The sequence below is a fragment of the Lytechinus variegatus genome, chromosome 1, assembly GCF_018143015.1.
Source record: "Lytechinus variegatus isolate NC3 chromosome 1, Lvar_3.0, whole genome shotgun sequence".
In the NCBI taxonomy this organism is placed as follows: domain Eukaryota; kingdom Metazoa; phylum Echinodermata; class Echinoidea; order Temnopleuroida; family Toxopneustidae; genus Lytechinus; species Lytechinus variegatus.
Window position 1 is genome coordinate 14,980,658 of NC_054740.1, and position 21,043 is coordinate 15,001,700.

A 21,043-nucleotide genomic window follows, 5' to 3' on the forward strand; every position below is an offset into this window, starting at 1 on the left:
CCAGTATTAATCCAAGATCAAAGCATTACCTGCCAAACAGTTTGATGAGACAAGAAGGTCAGGAAGTGAGAGGATACTATGTATATGACGTTATATAAAAGGAGAGGCGTGGATATATGTACCAATCGCTTTGATCATTGTTTATAATATATGTGTGAAGAGTAGAGTAGAATCAAGGATGAAGCAAAGTATACACCATGTTAAATATGATCCTTTGTTATTCTGTGTAATTACCATAAGATTTCTCTCATTGCTTTGTTTTGGTTTTGCTTTAATTTGCTATTATTACCATTATGTTCGTTCTGTTGCTTATTCTATGATTTGTTTTATTTTTTTTTTTAAGCAAATAAAAACTGAAGAAGGCCAAGGCCGAAAGCTTTAAAACATAGTTTATACTTTGCTTCATCGTTGATTCTATATACTCTACTCTTCACTCTCACATACAGTGCATCCCACAAAAAAACGAAACCGAGATTTGATGATTTATCATAACTTAATCACAAATACAATAGACAAATTACCTACCATTTTAAAGGTTAGAATCTCATCTTTCATCTGAAATTACTTAGATTATTTTTCATTCACGCATGAGTGAGCAAAAACAATTTGAAAAGGGGATACCGAAAAGTCACTTAGCGGGCCGTATCTGGGTTTTAAAAAGAAAACCACACTTTAAAATAAAATAATATCTGCTCTTTTACTTGATACCTCAATTACAGAAAATGGTCAAGAAATAGCAAAGTTCTGGTTATTTGAAATAAGGCTTCAATTTCAATAATTTCAGGCTAGCGTTCAAACTCACTCGACACTCCGTATTGTTGACGATCAGCCTTGCATGAAGTCTTTTGTTACCGTGCGATAGCTTCTGTGGAAAACCGGTGAAAACACGTTTATTTCATGAAATTATGGAAATACAAGCATTGTTTTGAGGGTTTTTTTTTTTTTACTTCTTGACCATTTTCTGTGAATAAGGTATCAAAGAAAAGAGCAGATATTGAACTTTTTAGTCACGTGATTTTCTTTTTGAAATTCAGATACCCCCCACAAAATGAGTTTTTGGCATCCTTTCTTCGAATTGTTTTAGCTCACTCATTCGTAAATGAGGAATAATCTAAGTAATACCAAGATAAAAGAGGAGATTCTAAGCTTTACATTGATAGGTTATTTGTCTATTTTATTTATGATTAAGTTATGATAAATCATCACTAAATCTTGGTTTCGTTTTTTCTGGGACGCACTGTATATATGAAACCAATATATGTACATGAATGAAACCAATGCAGTTACTCTACTCTTACTATTTTTTTTAATTGAAATGAAGAAGCTCTTAGTAAACAAAATGAATATTCATGCTAAAGCAACAAATTCAACAATATTTCAAAATGGAATCAAATGTCAAAAAGTGGATAAATATGAAATACACATAGCATATCATATTATATCATTCAAAAGAGGTTGTGTGTATAAAGTGAAATTACCATTGTTTTAGCGTTTCATGGTTCAGTCAAGTTGGTCTTTATTGTCAAATTTGTAAAAACTGAAATACTGTATAATTCAAACAATAAAGAAATATAAAAGAAATAGTGAGGGACATCAGTAACTCTCTCATTTACATGTAACTAAGTTGTGTATGTGAAAAATAAGTGAAACTTTAAAATGTTAAAACTTTCTTATTTTACATCTGATTTTGATCAAATCTTCAACATTATGCTTGTTGGAATTTTCTCTATTGATTCAAACCATTATGTTTGTTTCTTGGGTGGACTTGATGTTTAAATATGAGATGGACTTCTCCTTTAAGAAAGAAGTACATTACATGGAAGATAGGTGTACATAACATGTGTGACAAATTTCTCCTTCAAGCAAGAAGTATATACATAACATGTACTTAGACAGACTTTAACTTTAAGCAAGAAGTAAGCTCACTTATACCCCTTTCATAAACCCAATTATGCGGCTAATAGCAGCATAATTTGGTCGTAAAATCGGAGGAGGACCAGAGTTATCCGCATTATTTTGATGCTGCTATTATCCGCATAATAGCAGCATCGGGACCAGATTTTGACTTTATGAACGCATTTCCAAATAATGCGGATAATTGCCATGGTGCGGTCACAAGGTCACCCTTTTCCAACACCACCGCATCGGAGGGGGCGTGTCCAGTTGTCATGATGATTATCCGCATTTTTCAGGACGAGCGCTCGTAAAAATAGTAAGGATTATTTTCGGAGTTTGTGAACGCAATTTTTATTGAATTATCTGCATTACTCTTAGGCGGCTAATTGGAGGATGGGTTTATGAAAAGGGTATTACATGTTGTAGTAACCTGGCAAAATGGATGGACAGAAAGAAGTGCTTGTGAGCTAATTTCTGTGTCTGATCCGTTCTACTGGGACAAACTAATCCCAAATTTTGCAATCAATCCTGCGATTAATTGGCTTTTGATGAAGTATCAAGCCCCCAAGCAACTTAATTAAATTAAATTGTAGTGCATAATGAATGAAAAGTGAATTAAGCAAAGTCACACAAACAGGAGAAGTATATTGGATGAAATGGAAAGATTAAAGTTAATGAGTTTGTGCTTTGCTGATTGGGGTCATGGTTGGGTGAATTTTATTTTTATTCAAAGCAGATCATACTACATATTTATCTGGTTTATTTTCATTTATCCAGTCAATTTAATTTGACACTGGAAAGCGAGATCCGTACACAAGAAAACTGATCTCTGTGATTTTTTTAAAGTTATAACATTCACCTCGACCTTTCTTATTGACGAAATAATAAAAAGGCCTGTTCTGTAAATGTAATCACTTCACTTTGATTACTTTCTGTTATAGACTCCTTTAAAATAAAGTGGTAATGAATTTCATATAATTCATTCCAATATGAGAAAATATTTTTGCCTGTCATATAGGCACACAGAATGAATCCATAATTTAAAAAATAAATATTTTGATTTGAGCCCACTTAACCCCACACATTTCTTAATGATTTGATAAATAAACAAATCAATGAATAAATACCAACACTCCATGCAGGTGAATATATATATATTTTTTCAAAGTCACACAAATTCACACCTTGTCACATTTATCAAATAGCAGATGCCCTTGTATTCTGGGGGTGAGTGGTTATGATTTGAACTGGATTATAAGTTTTCTGAATTGAAATACAAATTGCTGAATTAAAACAATATTTCATTTCATTATGTCCCAATAATTGTAATCGCATGACACAAACTTCATTTATTATCTGTAATAATCAACAATTTTATTGATTTATATTAAGAAATAGTCTCTTAAGTCGTGTTCATGTTCATTAAAATAAAACTTTGTTGAGAGAGAAGAGAAATTTCAGCCTAGTATACATTAATACTGCAAAAACACTGTCTAAAAATTTAGGCATGTTGTTGAAAAAAAAAATGAAAATCCACATTTCATTGTTCGAAATAGACACCAGAAATTAAATACTCAAAAATTTGTTTTGCCCAATTGATCGTGGGTCCGGCAGCAGCTGTGCAGCGCCAGATCGAAGAAGCTCTATCCTTTACATTGTTGAACGCCAACCGGGTAGCAGCAACTCCCATCTTTTAACGTCTTTTGGTCTGACGCAGCCGGGGTGTGAACTCCCAACCTCCTGGTTGTGAGACGGATGCTCTACCAACTGAGCCAACACACCGTTATAAGCCTGTCAGTTTAAAACTATTGTTTAGACTACTAAACAAGTTGATTGAACTTTTAAAAAGGTTTAAAAAATTAAACAATTGTTTAAAAGTTTCAACATTTAGATTTTAGCGTGATGGGCTTAAACAAAGTGCTTGAAATTCCAAACAGCGTTATTACAGTAGAATAAGCTGAAAGCCTCAGTGTAAATGAAGTTGTGAAAGAGCTAATGGCAATTGTTTTCCAATCAGCTTGTCTGCAGTTTACAATAACTATTGTAAGTGATATCCAGCTCTGATAAACCTAGTTCATGAGAGCTTTTTATAGACCTCTAATCCAATTCTGATTGATTTCTACTTGCAAAGAATCTTAATGCATTAATGAACACACTTAATCAAGACGAATACAAGAAGAAAACAGCATTTTACAAATTGTTCTACTTGGTGGATTAAACATCTTTCTTTAAGTTTATACCAATTATGATGTCTGACATAACAATAAAGTATATCCCAATTAAAAGAGATTCATTTTAACAAACTTTTAAGCCTCTTCATCTCCATCCCCATTGTGTGCAAATAAACAGAGTTTGATATTTGAGAACAATATGTCAAAGCACCCCCAAATACAACACTTTGGAACTTGTTGAAGTATATCCAAACTACTGTTCAAAATAAATAACATATTGATATCCACTATAAACTCAAATGAAATACGCAGGGAGTTCACACACAAATGACCACCCATTGATTATGAAATTCCAGATTAGTATCTAAGCTACCCCTATAACAATTTGAAATGGTAATTTTTTCTTGGGGGGGTGGGGCTAAACTGACCAACACTGTGTTAATATTACAGCTTCAATAAACTGATGTATGTTTTGACTTATTCAGGAATAAAGACCAATAACGATTAGAAATAAATCTGATCATCTGGGCCCCATCTTACAAAGAGTTACGATTGATCAGATTAATCTCAAGTATGTGGAAATTTATCAATGTCATAATTTTCTCTTCAGGAAATTTGCTCAATTTTCTTTGAAAACAAAGAGAAGCATACTGAATTGTCAAGAAAACAGTGAATATATGAATTAACATCATTTCTAGAAAATATTTTGAACAAAGGATTATTTTAAATGTTGATGTTGCTGGCTTTCCACACAGTTGGGATAGATCGGATCAATCGCAATTTTCATTCAGGAATAAATTCATGAATACACATATAAATATATATTTGAAAACCATAATTCATCATTTTGATATAATTTGCTTGAATTAACCAATCTAATCTGCTTTAGTTTCTGTATGAGTGTTGCATGAACTGTAAAAATGTTTCGACACTGTTTTTTCTGTCAAAAAATACAAACTTGAATTGAATTCTAAATAGGGTACTATTATTCAAACACTTTTATGGACTCATGTGTAAATAACCACCTTAATAAATCCCTTCTGTGAAAATCCTATTTTCAATAAAATATTGAAAGTGAGCTCCTTGGGAAAAGGACAGGGGTGGGCAATTTGGAGAGGCAATTTGAGTACAAAAAAATAATACCAAAGCCTTTAGTTCCACTAATAGAGTTTCAATGGACACCCTTCCCTTTGAAGTGCATCCTATCACCTTCTAATTCCCAAACAATACACCAACAAAAAGATTAGCAATGAAAGGAATTAAAGTAATCCAAACTTAATTAAACCAGAGAAAAGAAGAGAAATGGGCTAATAGTGCAAGTTCATAAAGGCAGGATGGCAATCAATAGTTTTCTGAGAAGACAAAACAAGATGGTGTTTTGTGTTTGAAGTGACTGAAGTAGTAAAACCTGTGATGCTAAATTGATTTTAACCAAGGAGCTTGTTTAACTTTCTATTTTTGTGATGGTGTACGGTCCAATGAAAAGCTATTATTAAATTCTCTGTGTGATCTCCTCTCACAGACCGAAAACTTGAAGATTTGCCCCTTTCATAACCTAAACTCAACTTGTTATTTCAGTTCATCTGAAGAGAAAAAGTGTTTTGTGTTATGAACCAACAAGTAAGACCCCATTCACATTAACTTTCCTGAACCGGGGGGGGGGGGGGGGGGGGGTCAGTTGCAGAATTGCAATCAATCGCAACTCCATAAATCAAACAAATCTTGATTTAAACCAATCAAAAGACCTATTTGGAACCTAATTTTCAATTGGCCCAGACAAGATCTGGGCCAGTCTTACAAAGAGTTGAGATTGATCTGATCAATCGCAACTATGGACGGCCAGCAACGTCAACATATGAAATTCATGTTCGTTCAAACAAATTTTTTAGATACGAATGTATTTTCATAAATTCATTGATTTCTTAACAATTTGGTGTGTTCTCCTTTGTTTACATAAAGGACATTATACAAATTTCCTGTAGAAGAAATGATGACACTGATGGATTTCCATAGTTACGATTGATTGGATCGTTCCTAACTCTACTAAGACGGGGCACAGATCCCTGAACAGGACAATGCTTGGTCTTTGTTCTGGCACAGCATCAGCTATAGGCCCTCTCCCATGTTCACTATTGTGTATTTTCAAGAGGAAGAAATAATCACTATGAAAAATCTACAAGCATTTCCATGGTTTTTTTTCATGAACATTTCAGTAGTCAATGAAATTGTAGGTTGTCCTTTTTTGTCTAACAAGATGGTTTTAGCGGAAATGAATGCTTGTTACTTTGATGTATGTGCTGTTGGTGATGATACTGATATTGAAAAAAACAAAACAAATAATACCACGGTTACTGACTATTCTTAATATAATTATATGCATTTGTACACAGGGCAAGCAGTCGAAGACTTGCCAATGTTTCTGAGGTCAAAGTCATTAGATTACTATCATTATATGTACACCCTTTCATTCAGACATTTTATTGACCAATTTGAAATCCACAACTTTTATTCTTTTGCTCATAATACCAAACAAATAATCTTGATACAGTGATAACAGGGTTCGACATACAATGCATTCACACAAGGTGGTTTCAGACCAACTCAAAGTTTGTTAGTTCCAGGTATTTTCTGATCCGGAAATTCGCCCTGATCTACCCCGATCAGAAAATACCCACTAAATAGTAGGTACTTGTCAAAATTACGAGAACATTCGCCGGGGATTTTTCCAAGGTCGCAGGTATTTTAGCGGTGTGAAAGCAATTTACAAGAACTTTTAGCCCAGCGTGTAGTTGGGCACAGGTGCCGTTGGTGGCGGTTGAGCTAGCGGTTTTGAATCTCTCGTCTTGCTTCCCTATCAGACCATACTGCATATGCTTATAACTTCAGGAACATATCCCAAAGAGTATGTTTTGGGGCGGTGTGAATGCAAAAATAATCAGTATGTATTTTTTTGCCTAAAGAAGTTCTCATAATTTAACAGAGCTAATTACACTGAACCTACAAAAATGATTGATAAAATCTGCATCCTTCTCACTTTGAATATAGTATAAAAATCAGATAAGATTCTAATCATTTCAACTAAATTCAAACAGTAATACTAGTGCAATTGGCTCAAGAATCATCTGATAAGATAAGACTACTGCATGCTTGTAAATTCAAGTAACACTACAATCATCAAGGATAAATGAATATAATTTTCTAATTGACGGTATGTTATAGTGCTGTAGTATTGAGAAATCAATTTTTAGTACGGGGTTATATTTCCCATATATTTCATTGTAAATAAGTTTTGAATGAAAATTTATGAGGGGTATATTCATTCATGCCTACCTTTTAAGGCAAATCACACTTTTTGTTAACTATCGGCAAGACCACCCAAAATAATGGAACAAAATCCATTCAGACTAGTCCTAGGCTGACCAAGAAGTGCTGGAAACTCCTTGTGCTGACCCACTTCTTTTTTTTATAGTTCTATCAATGCATTTTTTTTAGGAAGCTTTGGAAAACTATATTGCGAATAATAAAATGTGAGATAATCTTTGTGCTCCATTGCCCAAATAACAAAAAATTACAGTGAAAGGGCAATTTCAGAGAAAACATATAAATTCAATGAACAGAATATGAAATGAAAAAAAAAAACAATGGACAGTTGAATTTTTTTTAAAACTGAATCACCTGGGTCCTGTGATGCAAAGGTTAGCGATTAATCCTACACTTGATTTTAACAATTGATTGTACATTGTAGTCAATGAAATCGTTGCTAAGTTTGGTGTTACAGGCCCCTGGCAATGAAAAACACATTGTTTTACATGCTTTTGTGTTAAAGTACTAGTACAGTATCCATTTTGTAAAAGCAGTAGCTCCCCCTCCCTCTCCGGGGTCTTTTTGATATTTTAGCCATTTCTAAATCAATTTTGATCATATACTACCGAAACCCAACATTTGAAATTTACATTTAATTTCAGTACATAGGCCTATGTACTTGCAATTTTCATTTCAGCAGACAAAATATTTAAATAAATATTACAAATGTGACTACCCCTTTCATATTGCGCTTTTCCCCGGCGAAGGGGAAAGTGTCCAGTATGAAACGTACACAGGAGAACTTCGCCAGTGAAACTGTTTTCCCGGAGAAATTCACCGGTGAAACAGCCAGTATGAAAGCAAACCGAAGAACTTCTCCTGTTTAATGACGTCAGAGGTCATTTTTCCCTCCCAAAAATCCCCTAACTGAGATTCCATGCACCAGCTAGCTATTATTTCCGTGGCTAAATGTAGAAGGCCACGCTTTATGAGCAATTCGATCAATCCATAGAGTTCAATACCCTCGAACATACAGTTTGTTTTTTCACTAACGATATTTATTAGAAAAGTGTTGTTTTTATATGCTGAAAATGCACTTAAAATATCAAAATACTTTTATTTTTTTGTTTTGCTTCTAATATTTCTAGAATATGTTGTAATTTTTTTCAAAACCTTTTTGTTTTCGGTAAGAAACAATGTTTACAATTTTCTTTTCATTTGTTCTAATTCTGCATGGACATGCCAAGTGAGCTGATCAGCAGCAGCTGCTGAGAAGTGTTTACCAGCCCTCATCTCCAAAACTTCACTGATAAAATTAATTAGGTATCTGCAATTAATAAGGAGAGTAAACGATTAAAATTAAAATTTAAAAAAGCGCATGCTTTCATAGTTTCATTTGCACTTACTTCCGCCCAAGCAAATCACCCGTCGACTTTCGCCGGGGAAGAGATGTCAGTGCATGTTGGCTCAGTGGTAGAGCATCCGCCTCATGGACGGGAGGTCGTGGGTTCGATCCCCGGTCGAGTCATACCAAAGACTTATAAAACTGGGACCTTCTGCCTTTTTGCTTGGCGCTAAGCATTTAGACTGGAGAAGGGTAATAATAACATATTATGTTATGCAGGGCCCGCTGGAAGAGCAGTCTTATGATTTAAGTGGCTACCCTGGGTAAATAAAACGTTATCATTATTATTATTGTGCAAAAGGGTACATTTTTTTCTTTGCCGAGGAAGTGAGGAATGCGTGCCGGAGAAGTTCGCCGGGGAAAAATGAAGAGGCCGGTTTGAAAGGGGTATTATAAAGCGCCAATAGTTTCAACATTGACAACTCTCCCACGACTATAAGTGGAATTTCTGTAAATAAAAAAATCATTACAAAACCAACTGGGCTGGGAAGTGTTAGTAGAACTCAAGACTAAAGTGTAAACCTGTTTTACCTTGAACTTTGCACACCCCATCCAATTCCCTTTGATCTATTATTTATGAGAATGATGAGTGAATTTTCTCATCATTTCATGGAACATTGACTTCCAAATGATCTGATCTCTCTCTCTCTTCTCTTTTCTTCTCAGTTCTCATCTTTGACACAGACACTAAAACCTAATTAACTATCTCTGGCATATTACCCAAGAATGTATAAATGAAAACATGGCCAAAGAAACGGGTCTTAGTTTTGCTATTCAGGCTTGCAACACCACCATTGTCGTTTTGCACAAAACTTGGCCGACTCCATGAAATTTGTGTCGTCAACAATTGGTCCCCTTTAAAAAACTAATAGAATGACTAATTCAGTGACTTTGAAATTAACCAAGATGAACAAAAACACTCTTCATACATGTACATGATAATAAAATACTAAGTTTATAAACACTATAAAATGACCTTTTAACTTGAGACTTGTGCAAAATGATCAATGATACTTGATTACCATTATGTCCAAGTTTCATGCAATAGGTCTATTTAATGTCAAAGTTATAACATTTCCAAAACTTAACCTTGGTTGAGATTTCAATGTTGATACCACAATCTTCGATGATACTTAAATATAAGTTCACTTACTGACCCATTACCAAAGCTTTTGACAGGTTTTTAATGTCCACTGGTAAAATAAACTATTTACCATGGTTTTCAAACCTCAATTTCTGCCACTGCTGCTGCTGAGACTACTACTACTGCTAATGCTACTACTACTACTACTACTACTACTACTACTACTACTACTACTACTACTACTACTACTACTACTACTACTACTACTACTACTACTACTACTACTACTACTACTACTACTACTACTACTACTACTACTACTACTACTACTACTACTACTACTACTACTACTACTACTACTACTACTACTACTACTACTACTACTACTACTACTACTACTACTACAACTACTACTACTATTACTCCTTATACTTTTACTACTGCAGCATAGAGAGTGTGTGTGCTCCTTTGAATTTTCATATATTCAGTAGGTTTTCTATAAATTTCTCTGATGCCTTCATAGGTAATGGCTACCAGCGGCATTCAACCAGCCCGGAATTGTTCAATATGCCTGTATCATTAGATGTGTCATCCTCCAAAGAGGCCATCAAGTAGTGTCACTAATGAAGCAGAAATGAAGTGACAAGAAATAATTAAGAGCTGTGTCATAGTGGAAGCTAATGACTTCTTGTTGGGCCTCAACTGAGTCAGTGGGAATGCTTGAAAGGTGTGCCGAGATCAATCCAAATTATTAATTGGTTTGGCTTTCTGAGGTGTGCTTCAGAAAGCTATATCTTGATATATATTTTTAGTACAGTTTTTGAAGCAACATTCGGCTAACTGACACAATTTGCAGTTGAAAATAGATCACAATTTTTAAAAGTGTATCTCAGATTAAGAAGCCATTACTTACATCATCAGCATCATCACCATCATCATTATAATCAGCATCATCATCACAATTATCACCATCATCATCACCATCATTATAATCATCATCAATATCATCATCATCAATATCATCATCACCACCACCATCATCATCATCACCATTATCATCATCACCACCATCATCATCATCATAAATATTATCATCATTATACTATTATTATAAAAAAAGAGGAGCGTTTCATAAAAGAATTTGAGAGACATTTTGTCCAAGTTCCATTTTAGTATCTCACATTTACCATAGAGACAGTGCTTCTCAGCCAATCAAAAATCAGGTGAAGTTGTCAGGTCTGACAACTTGTCAGCCAAAATTAATGATGAAACACGTCAAAGAGATAGTGAGAAACAGAAAGACACAAGGGAGACATGAGAATAAAGAAAGAAAGAGAGAGGCTCCTCGTAATAGAAGCGCTTATGTGCTGTGAATTACTGAACATGCGTTTTACTGCACAATGAAGACTATTTTGAAGCGGACTATTCTAGCGCAGTCTCAAAATGGAACCAAAAATACTTAACAGAGGATTAGTCCAGAGATCGAGAGGTAAAACAGGCATGTTAGGAAACCCCTTTGTCATAGGGGAGCAAGAGTAACAATGGTATAACCTATTTCACCATGATGATGATGACACGGCATCAATCTATTTCACATATTGGCTTGTCTCATGGACTAGCCAGAGCGGCACCATGGTATAGGATGTTCTAGAAAAAAACTTGGCGTTCTCAAGGGCTCAATCTAGGCTACCTACCATGAATTCAAATCAATTGTAATTGTACAAAAGCAAACAATGCGATAACTTGAAACTGCCGTATTGTTGTATTAAGTTGTAGGCCTACATGTATTCACTAACTGGGACCTTCTAAATATAAGTCATAATATAGGGTGTTCAAGGAAAAATGTGTAGAATAGGGGTCTTAAGCACCCTGTTTTGTAACAAGGTGTGAAAGATTCTAATAAATGAATGTGATAAGGTGTTCTCATTGGAAGGGGGGGGGTCCTCGTCACATGCCTTTGACATTTGGAAGGCGTATACACTGTGTTAGATAGCAAATCAACATTTTGTGATTTTTTTGTGCATTTGTGTTTCAAGTTTTTTTAATTCTATCTTCAGGGCTCTGTATCCTTTAACTTGGCAGTTGATCATTAGTGCTGATTTCTAAGATCAATCACACACACACACACTTGTCAATACAATCAGACATAGAAATCCAGCTAATGATCGACTAAGAATTCTGTTGCAGGGCCCAGAAAAGGCAAATGCCATTAGGACGTATTCAGAGTTCAGTCCGCCCCGATCCCCAGAGGCCTTAAAATACCCAATAATTATTTTCCATATTCATACCAACCGGATGGACACCCTTTTAAAGTTCCCAAAAATATGAGCATGCGCAGTATGGTCCGATAAGTGAGATTCAGAATGGCTAGCTCAGCAGCCAACCACAGCGCCTGCTCCAAACTACACACTGTCTTAGAAAGTTTCCGTAATTTGCTTTCACAATGCCAAAATACCGGCGACCTTGGAAAAATCCCCACGAAAGTTCTTGTAATTATGTACCTACTATTAAGCACATATCTTCTTTCAGGGATAATTCACGTAATTTTCTTTCACACGGCCAAAATTACCTGGTATTTTCTGATCGGGGTAGATCAGGGGAGATTTCCCGATCAGAGAATACCTGGAACTGACGAACTTCAGAGGCAGTCTGGATACACCATAGGTGGTTTCAAACCGCCTCGATCACAAGAATCCCCGTTAAATTACGAGAACTTTTTTAGGCTAAAAAATAACCATTAATTATTCCTGCATTCACACCGCCCTGAAACATACCCTTTCGGGATAAGTTCCCGAAGTTACGAGCATGCGCACTATGGTCTGATAAGCAGGCAAGGCGCGAGATTCAAAATCACTAGCCCAGCAGCCACCCACGCCGCCGCGCCCAACGACACACTGGGCTAAAAGTTCCCGTAATTTGCTTTCACATCGCCAAAATACCTGCGACCTTGGAAAAATCCCTGCGAAAGTTCTCGTAATTTCGCCAAGTACCTACTATTTAGCGGGTATTTTCTTTCGGGGATATTACGCGTAGTTTGCTTTCACATTACCAAAATACCTGGTATTTTCTGATCGGGGTAAATTTCCCAATCAGAGAATACCTGGAACTGGCGAACTTCGAGGCAGTCTGAAACCACCTCGTGACTTTTTAAGTTGCTTAGATTATAGTTATGGGGATAGTTTGTACAGGTATTGCTTTCTCATTTTGCTTGAGCACTATACAATTATTAGTTACTGCAGGAATATGCGGCCCTCTCATTAACTCTTTCCAAATCCATTGCATCCACTTTCCTGACAATTCATTATCTATGACATTATCCAATGACATTCAATTTTAAAGGCATATTTCATATCATATCCCTTACATTAAGTTTGTTGCATTGCATTTGACTTCTACAAAACATCTTAAAGGCATAGTTTCCACTACAAAATCTGAGAGTGGAAAAAATGACTATTGCCATGATTTAGTTAATTTTCCAATACCAAGCAATCCTCGGGTATAGTAAATTAATTGAGAGTTGCCCTCAGGGAAAAAAGTTACTATTCTATATCTCTTCATTACCTACAGTTTTTGCTAGATCCTCTAAAGACATTAAAGGACAAGTCCACTCCAAGAAGAAGTCGATATGAATAAAAAGAGAAAAATCCAACAAGCATAATGCTGAAAATTTCATCAAAATATTTAAAGGTCAAGTCCACCCCATTAAAATGTTGATTTGAATAAATAACAATAATAATAATAAAAATTTCATCAAGAATATATGTATACCATTATCCACACTAAGCATTCAACTTTCATATTCCATACTGTTTTTAAAGAAAACTATAAAGATTAGATTATTTGAATTTTTACAAAAACAGACCACCAATGTTCAGCACACTTCTGTAAAATTGGCATGTTAGATTATACTGTACTAGAGATTTCCCTTTTTTCTTGCTATTCACTGAAAGCTATATAAAAAAAACTTTTAAAATGTAGTCAATCATTTTAGGTCTTATCAAAACCAGTGTAGTTTAGCTTTAAACAGCAGTCACAATCATTCATTTTCTTTTAGAATGTGTGTTTCATGCAACAAATTCAGCCCATGAACTCACGAAAATTATGTCATATTGAAATAAGCCCAAGGCAGATATTTCCTCGCATTTAAGTCATGCCTACAGAATAACAAGTGTTATCAATCATCCTCAATTTAGAAAAGATATTAATGTATCTGTTAGTGACCTAAATACATGCAGTAGTACTACATGGTATGTTTTTGGAGTCTTATACAAATTTATAACTTGTATATCACATTTCAGTGTTTGACGACTCTTTCAAATTAATCAGTTATGTATGAAGTTTTTTGGCTTAATTCCTCTCTTCATTTTACCACTCGCAAGGGGACTCGAACAAAACTATAATTGTAATCCTATAGGAATTTGTTAAGAATCAAAGTGCAGCGAAAATTACAACACAATAAATAGCCATGAAATACATAGGCCTATAAAGCAGTGATGTATTACCCAAGTTGAAGGATGGAAATCACAGACTGATTGAAATTTAAGGAAAATGTAATTCTCAAGATCGCAACTGATAACAGAAAACAAACAATGATATGTGGGAACAAACTCACCTTGCTTTTAGTTTGGGGAGAATTATTTATAACGCAATTACAAATATTATCCTTGAACTGCTAAAGCCAAGTTCAGGGTAGATATATATATTCTGAGCAACAAGGACATTAAAACATTATTCAAATTCTCTCTTAACGCACTTTCATGTAAGAAATCTAAAAACAAATCTGCATTCTATTAAGTGCATTTTAAAAAAAAAAGGGGACTTCCTTTAAACAACCTTCTGCTACATTGGATAAGCTTTAACATTGCACTGAATGGGGGATTTTCGGGGCTCTTTTGAGAAATTCGGGACGGGGGGGGGGGGGGGGGGTGAAATTACTCGAGCCCTGTGTACTTTTCCCCTGCAATGGCGGGTACGATACACGAGTTGGTTTCTAATCTTTGAATTTAATTCTCATTCACTATGAAAATCAAATCATTAATTTATCTTTATAGAGAACTGTATAGTTCATATAGTAATTTTGAATTACACATCGATGAATGGTAATAATAAGAATAACAAATACAATAATAATGAGAACAATAATAATAACAATAATAATGATAATTATGACCATATCCGCTTACAAAGGACTTGGATAGTGACTATTTTTTACACCCTCTTCTTATCAATGCCAATATCTACTGAGAGTGTAAATTTATTTAAAAATAAGAATGTGTGGTTTTGGGTAATATCTGATAGTTGCATGAAATTACTCCACCCAATGACCAAGAAAGCACTGGTGCCTATATATAATCTTGATGTTGATCTACAGAGAGATAAGGATCAAAGAATTCCTACAACAATAAGGCATGTTTGATTTCTTGGTTGCGTATGATGTCATCAAAATCCTTGCAATCGTGTCAGTTAAAATGTCAAATTAACTGACCGTTCTTTTGCCTTTCGTTTGTTGCAAAATAATGGTTGGGTATCATCAATGATCTTCAATGACTGACAATGTAGCTCAAAAACAAAATAGCTGGAATGGTAAGCTGAGGTTGTAGCACGGCTGGTTAAAAATTTCTCTCAAGGATAGTAAAGATTATGCAAATAAAAATAAGGCTCAAATGAATGGCACCTCTAAAAAATGTGTCTGTGTGTATTTCTGTTTTATACTGTATATTATCTGGTATAATACATTTACACTTTTTTTTATTTTTTGTTTCTCATAAAAAAACTCAACTTAACAAAACAAAACAAAGTATTTACAAAATAAATATCACATGGGGATGGGCAAGAGAAGACATTATTTTTTCTCCTGTTGACAAAATTATACTTCACACTACAAATGCGTTGTATGTTTTATCAACATCTGAATGTTTCAATTTCAATAATGTGACTAAAATACTTTAAGGTCAAGTCCACCTCAGATGAATGTTGATCTGAATCAATAGAGAAAAATCAAACAAACAATGCTGAAAATAGCATCAAATTGGATGTAAAGTAAGAAAGTTAGGACATTTTGAAGTTTCGGTTATTTCTCACAAAATGGTTATATGCACAATGTTTGACAATGGTAATTCCACATGTTCAGGGAGAAATAAAACTTTGTTTCACAAGACAATCAGGAGAAAATAAAAATATTTCATATTTCATATAATAACATACAAAAGAAAAAGTGAGTGAGTGATGTCATCAGATCCCTCCTTTGCATACCAACCACGATGTGCATATAACTGTTTCAATGAAATTAAGCGAAAAATGTCATAACTTTCTTATTTTACATAAGATTTTGATGAAATTTTCATGCTTGTTGGATTTTTCTCTTTTCATTCAAATCAACTTTTTGTTGGGTGAACTTGTCATGGAATGAAGTAACGGTTGCCATATTTCTGTTGTTTCATAATGCTGTTTGTAACTTTGCAAACACCTTCATGAAACAGTTTCCAGGCAGAAAACTTAATAAATCTTACCTTCTCTTTCTACGGGTTCATTCAATGGTTTCCCAGCTATGAGTAGAAAACGACACATATCAGATTCCTGGAAGGAAAAAGACAAAGATATAGAGAAAGAGAGAAAGAATGAGATAGAGAAGGAAAGGCAGAAGAGAAAGAGAAGGAGGAAATGTAGGAGAAGGAGGAGGGGAAGGAGGAGGAAAAGGAAGAGGAGGTAGAGGAGGAGGAGAAGGAGAGGAGAAGAGGAGAAGGAGGTGGAGGAGAATAAGGAGAAGGAGGAGAAGGAGAAGAAGGAGGGGAAGGAGGAGGAGAAGGTGGAGAAGAAGGAGGACAAAGGGAGGAAGAGAAGAAGGAGGAGGAGGGAGAGATAGGAATGAATAAAAAGTTTGATCAAAATGTTAATAAATTATTTCAAAAAAACATCTTTTGTGTATCATTTTGTCATGTTGCACAGACACCACTGCTCTGAAATTTAAAACAAAACCTTCATACTTTAGATCATATTATGGGGCAAAAAAAAATCAGATTTCTGAATCACTTCCTATTATAAAGCTCATACTGTATTTTAAACAAACAAGTATTATATTTTCTGATATCTATCAATCACAATACTACATCATTAAATCTTCTTTTATTTGTGAGGATAACAAATGTTAATGACCTCATTACTATGCTCATGTAAAACTGTAAGCCACTAAAAAAAAGTATGGCATTAAACGGGTCTTCACCTGAAATAAAGGCATTGATTGGGTGGACCACACACTTCACGTTCCCATTATTCGCAAATCTTTCAAATTATTCAACGGTTCACTGGCATATTGATAATCTCTATCCAAAATAGCATAATCGGTCAATGCAGCTTGCAAAAACCACTAATAGATTGAGCAATCTCTTTTGCAAAATGACACCTCCCATAGCATAAACTCATCCTTGTGCAACACGATTTTCCAAAGACGTCAAGGCCTTTAGAGCTAAGAACCATAAATTGACATCTTCTTTTTTAAAAAATCTCGACGGCAGTACACCACGGCTGTTGACCCCTTTATCAATAGCACCCTAAAAACTTTTCTTACTGCATTCTAAAGGTTGCAAATCAATTAGACAGAGAATAGATATTCAAGCGGTAAACCTACAAAGTGGTGACCGTCATAGAATGTTAATAGCTGCAACCGTGTTTTGGGGTCCATTCACTTGATTTGCCACAATTCTCTTCTTTTCTTTATCACCCACTTTTACGAATCCAACTCATTTGGAAAGCCGAGATCTCTAATCCCCTCTTAACTCTCAACTACAATCTCGGATCTTGGAGAAGTCTTCTCCTTTTATTGAGAATTGCTGTGATTGCATGCCTAATATTGGAGTGCCTAAATCTATAGATTCAGGCATTAAATGTAAAAGAAAGTAATTGAAACAATTATTTCATGTGAAAGTCTTTAAATCAAGATTAATTAAAATATTACCATAGATATAGATCTGGTGGGTGTTTCATAAAGATGTTCGTAAGTTAAGAGCGACTTTAAGAACGACTGGTGATCCTTTCTTGTGGTAAATGGTATATACATTGGCGATGGTTAAGCGCGTAAGAAAGGTTCACCAGTCGTTCTTAAAGTCGCTCTTATCTTACGAACAGCTTTATGAAACGGCCCCCTGGTTCATTGAAATCAAAAGTTTGTGAAAGAACAACCGATAGTTCCGATGATAAACACAAAAAGGGCAAATGTGGGACAGTGTATTGCTCTGAAAAATACCCAACATTTTATGGAATTCCATGCTTATTTTGCTCATTTCTCAGCAATTACGTTTTTTCCTAAAGCCAATTCACACATATTCTTTATTTATATGCATGTATACAAACACTTGAGTGGTCATTTTATTGGAGTATGTTCGAACTCATTTTGAGGTTTTTACCACAACTGGTATTTATCTTTAATGTGATGTTTATACACACAGTCCATGTTCCTTAAAACTCACTACCAATAATATATGATTGGAGATTACTTTATAAGCTACTGAAATAGAACATTTTATTGGCCATGATCAAATTTGTGAGAGAAATGGAGTAGGAAGTTTCATGAAAGATGCCCCATTGCTATTGTCTTATGCCACTTTTAATATTAACCAATAGCCCTGTTTCTTTGTTTTAGGCATTCTTGAACTATGAATAACACAATTTACATAAAACATGCAACTTGTACATCACACTATTAAAGTGTTCATAATACTCTCAGAATGAAGGGGGGGGGGGATTCTTCCTGCCCTTTCCCATTCCCTTCCTGCTATTCCCGAGAATTACCTCAATTTTTTTGTTATTAAAATTTTTTATTTTCTTTTGTTAAATATAAATGCATATTTCTAAAGTACAGAAGGCACCAAATCCAAAGTTCTAACATTAAATGTTCAAAATGTGCCTGAATGAATGCATATAAGCATGGCAGGTGCACATCAGGAGAACATTTTTTTTTTTCTGAAATAAATGAACAGAAATAGGATCAGAATTCTTGCAAACATTTTTTCCCCAGGAAATTTGATTCCTACCATGACTTTTGATGTCAGCTTGATAACGCCTGCAGACTTTTGAACATCTATGTTCTAATAGTTATTCAATTTGTTTACTCATCCATTTGTGAGGATCTCATTCTTTTGTATAGACACATAAACCTCAACATACTTGAGGATCATTGTATTATGTTCAGATTGACAAAATATATGTCAAATCTTTTGATACTTTGCCGGCTTCGCACAAGGAGAATTAAACAGGGATGCCAATTATAATTAATAAATATATATATTAACCCTCAAAAATGTTTTTTTATGGCTTCAAAATGAGTTGCTTGGATTATAAGACAAGACCAAATATTGACAATTTCAGAGAGAGAAGAAAAAAAAAACACTTTAACTGCAGTGAAGATATTAAACAAAAAATTGCTTCTCCAAAGGGCATAATTACAAGAAAATGTGAGAACATAGAACTAATTCTAATTTAATTGTTTTGATAAAAAACATTATTGTAGTGAATAGTGAATGAAAATGAAAGAGGTGGAAAAAAAAATAAAAGAAGAGAACAAAAGGTTATGGAGTGCTGTGGGTGTGTAACTTTTTTTTTAATACCAAAGACCTAGCACATCAGGTTTCAGCTCTTGAATTTGATTGAGAATATGATGTAAATGATGCTGAGGTTGTCTAGCATCCCCCCCCCCTAAAATCCAGGCACCAGTCAGCACTCCTGCTAGTAACTATGGCTTCTTTACGCAGCTCTTAGTGCATTACTTGCAGATAAATTATTACAAATGCATGCATTTCTATAATGAAGGAAGTGGGCACTGCTGGCGCATTGCACAGGTGGGGTGGAAGGACTGTACCAAACTCAACAATGATGGGGCTATACAAGTTTGAAAAGCAATGAATCTAATGGACTGACAATTGACCCCCTGTATGGGGCTATCAACCGACTGTGACCATGGCAAATACAAATGACTGTACCCAGATTTCTAACTAAATTTCAACAGGGATAGGAAGAGTAGGATTCATTCACATGAATCCTTTGTAAGCATTATCGGACTGCAATCAATTGTAGCTGTATTGGTGATCACACAATACCAGGGATAGGCCTATATGAGCATGTATATGAGCCAACTAAAAATCATTCTCTATCATTGTGGCAGGGTGTTTTTGAAATTCTATAGAAAAGGGGCCTACGCAAAATATGCCTATTTCGAAAACGAAAAAAAAAAAAACAGTTAAGTTCAGGGACTGGAACAATTTTTTTTATTTACAATAACATATAACCATATTGTTAATAGTCCGGTTCACTTGGTTGCTTTCAAGTTATTCTCTTCATTCAAATAAAAGTTTCAAATGAAAAGAGCTATGTTACACTGTATGTATGCAAAAATTACAAATCTAAAATTTACACGAAATAATATTACAATATACATGCACCTGTGTGTTTTCTTGAGGTGTCAATGTAAGGGGAGGGAGGGGGCGTGCTGACCCTCCCCTGCAAGCTGGTGTATGGAATTCATCATTGGGGGGGGCACATATCCCCCTCCCAAAACGAACATATTAAGTATTCCTATACAAATGTGCTGTTCTGAATTGATGCCAGACTGAATAAGGGGAAAAAACACAGGCTTCAGGCGATCTCACCCCTGAAATGTTCAGATGAGCCCTGGATCAGCTGGAAAATAGAACCCCCAATATCCCCATTCACTGAAATGTTAGTATCAGGCAATAGATTGTGAAAACAGGGTTGGGAGAAGACTTTATTTTGCATGGACTAAGTACTCACATTATAACTACCATAAGCAGCTGGTAAAAAAATGATAGTCAAAGGCATTCTCTTCCTCAGTCAATAGACCAGTGAGATGTATCAACACATGATTTATGAATAATACAATCATAAAAATTAGTAATTGATATCCAGATATCAGGGATGATCTCTGATTACAAATGGGTTTTACCAATAAATGACAAGCAACAACCTGCCTGGAAACGACACTTTTTTGTTCTTCCACCTACAGGTTGGGGGAGAGAGAAATAATGGAAGCCCCAATAAATGCACAGGTCCCAGGCAATACCCATTCCTATAACAGTCTCAGCTATGAGGCAAACTGCAGAAGTGTTACAGAGGTGCAGTCAACATGATCAGGAGGGTTAAAAGTTGAATACCCCCCTTTATGGCATGCTCTTATAA

At 35.0% G+C, this 21,043-nt stretch overlaps 1 protein-coding gene across 2 annotated transcripts in view; it reads right to left on the bottom strand.

Moving 5' to 3' along the window:
• The window catches only part of LOC121406985 (pirin-like protein), an 85,638-nt gene that overhangs the window by 15,145 nt on the left and 49,450 nt on the right, over nt 1-21,043 (bottom strand). For both annotated transcript variants that reach the window (XM_041597861.1, XM_041597868.1), the window contains exon 8: nt 16,369-16,435. In XM_041597861.1, coding sequence (XP_041453795.1) covers nt 16,369-16,435 — 67 coding nt within the window. The remainder of the gene's footprint in view (nt 1-16,368; nt 16,436-21,043) is intronic.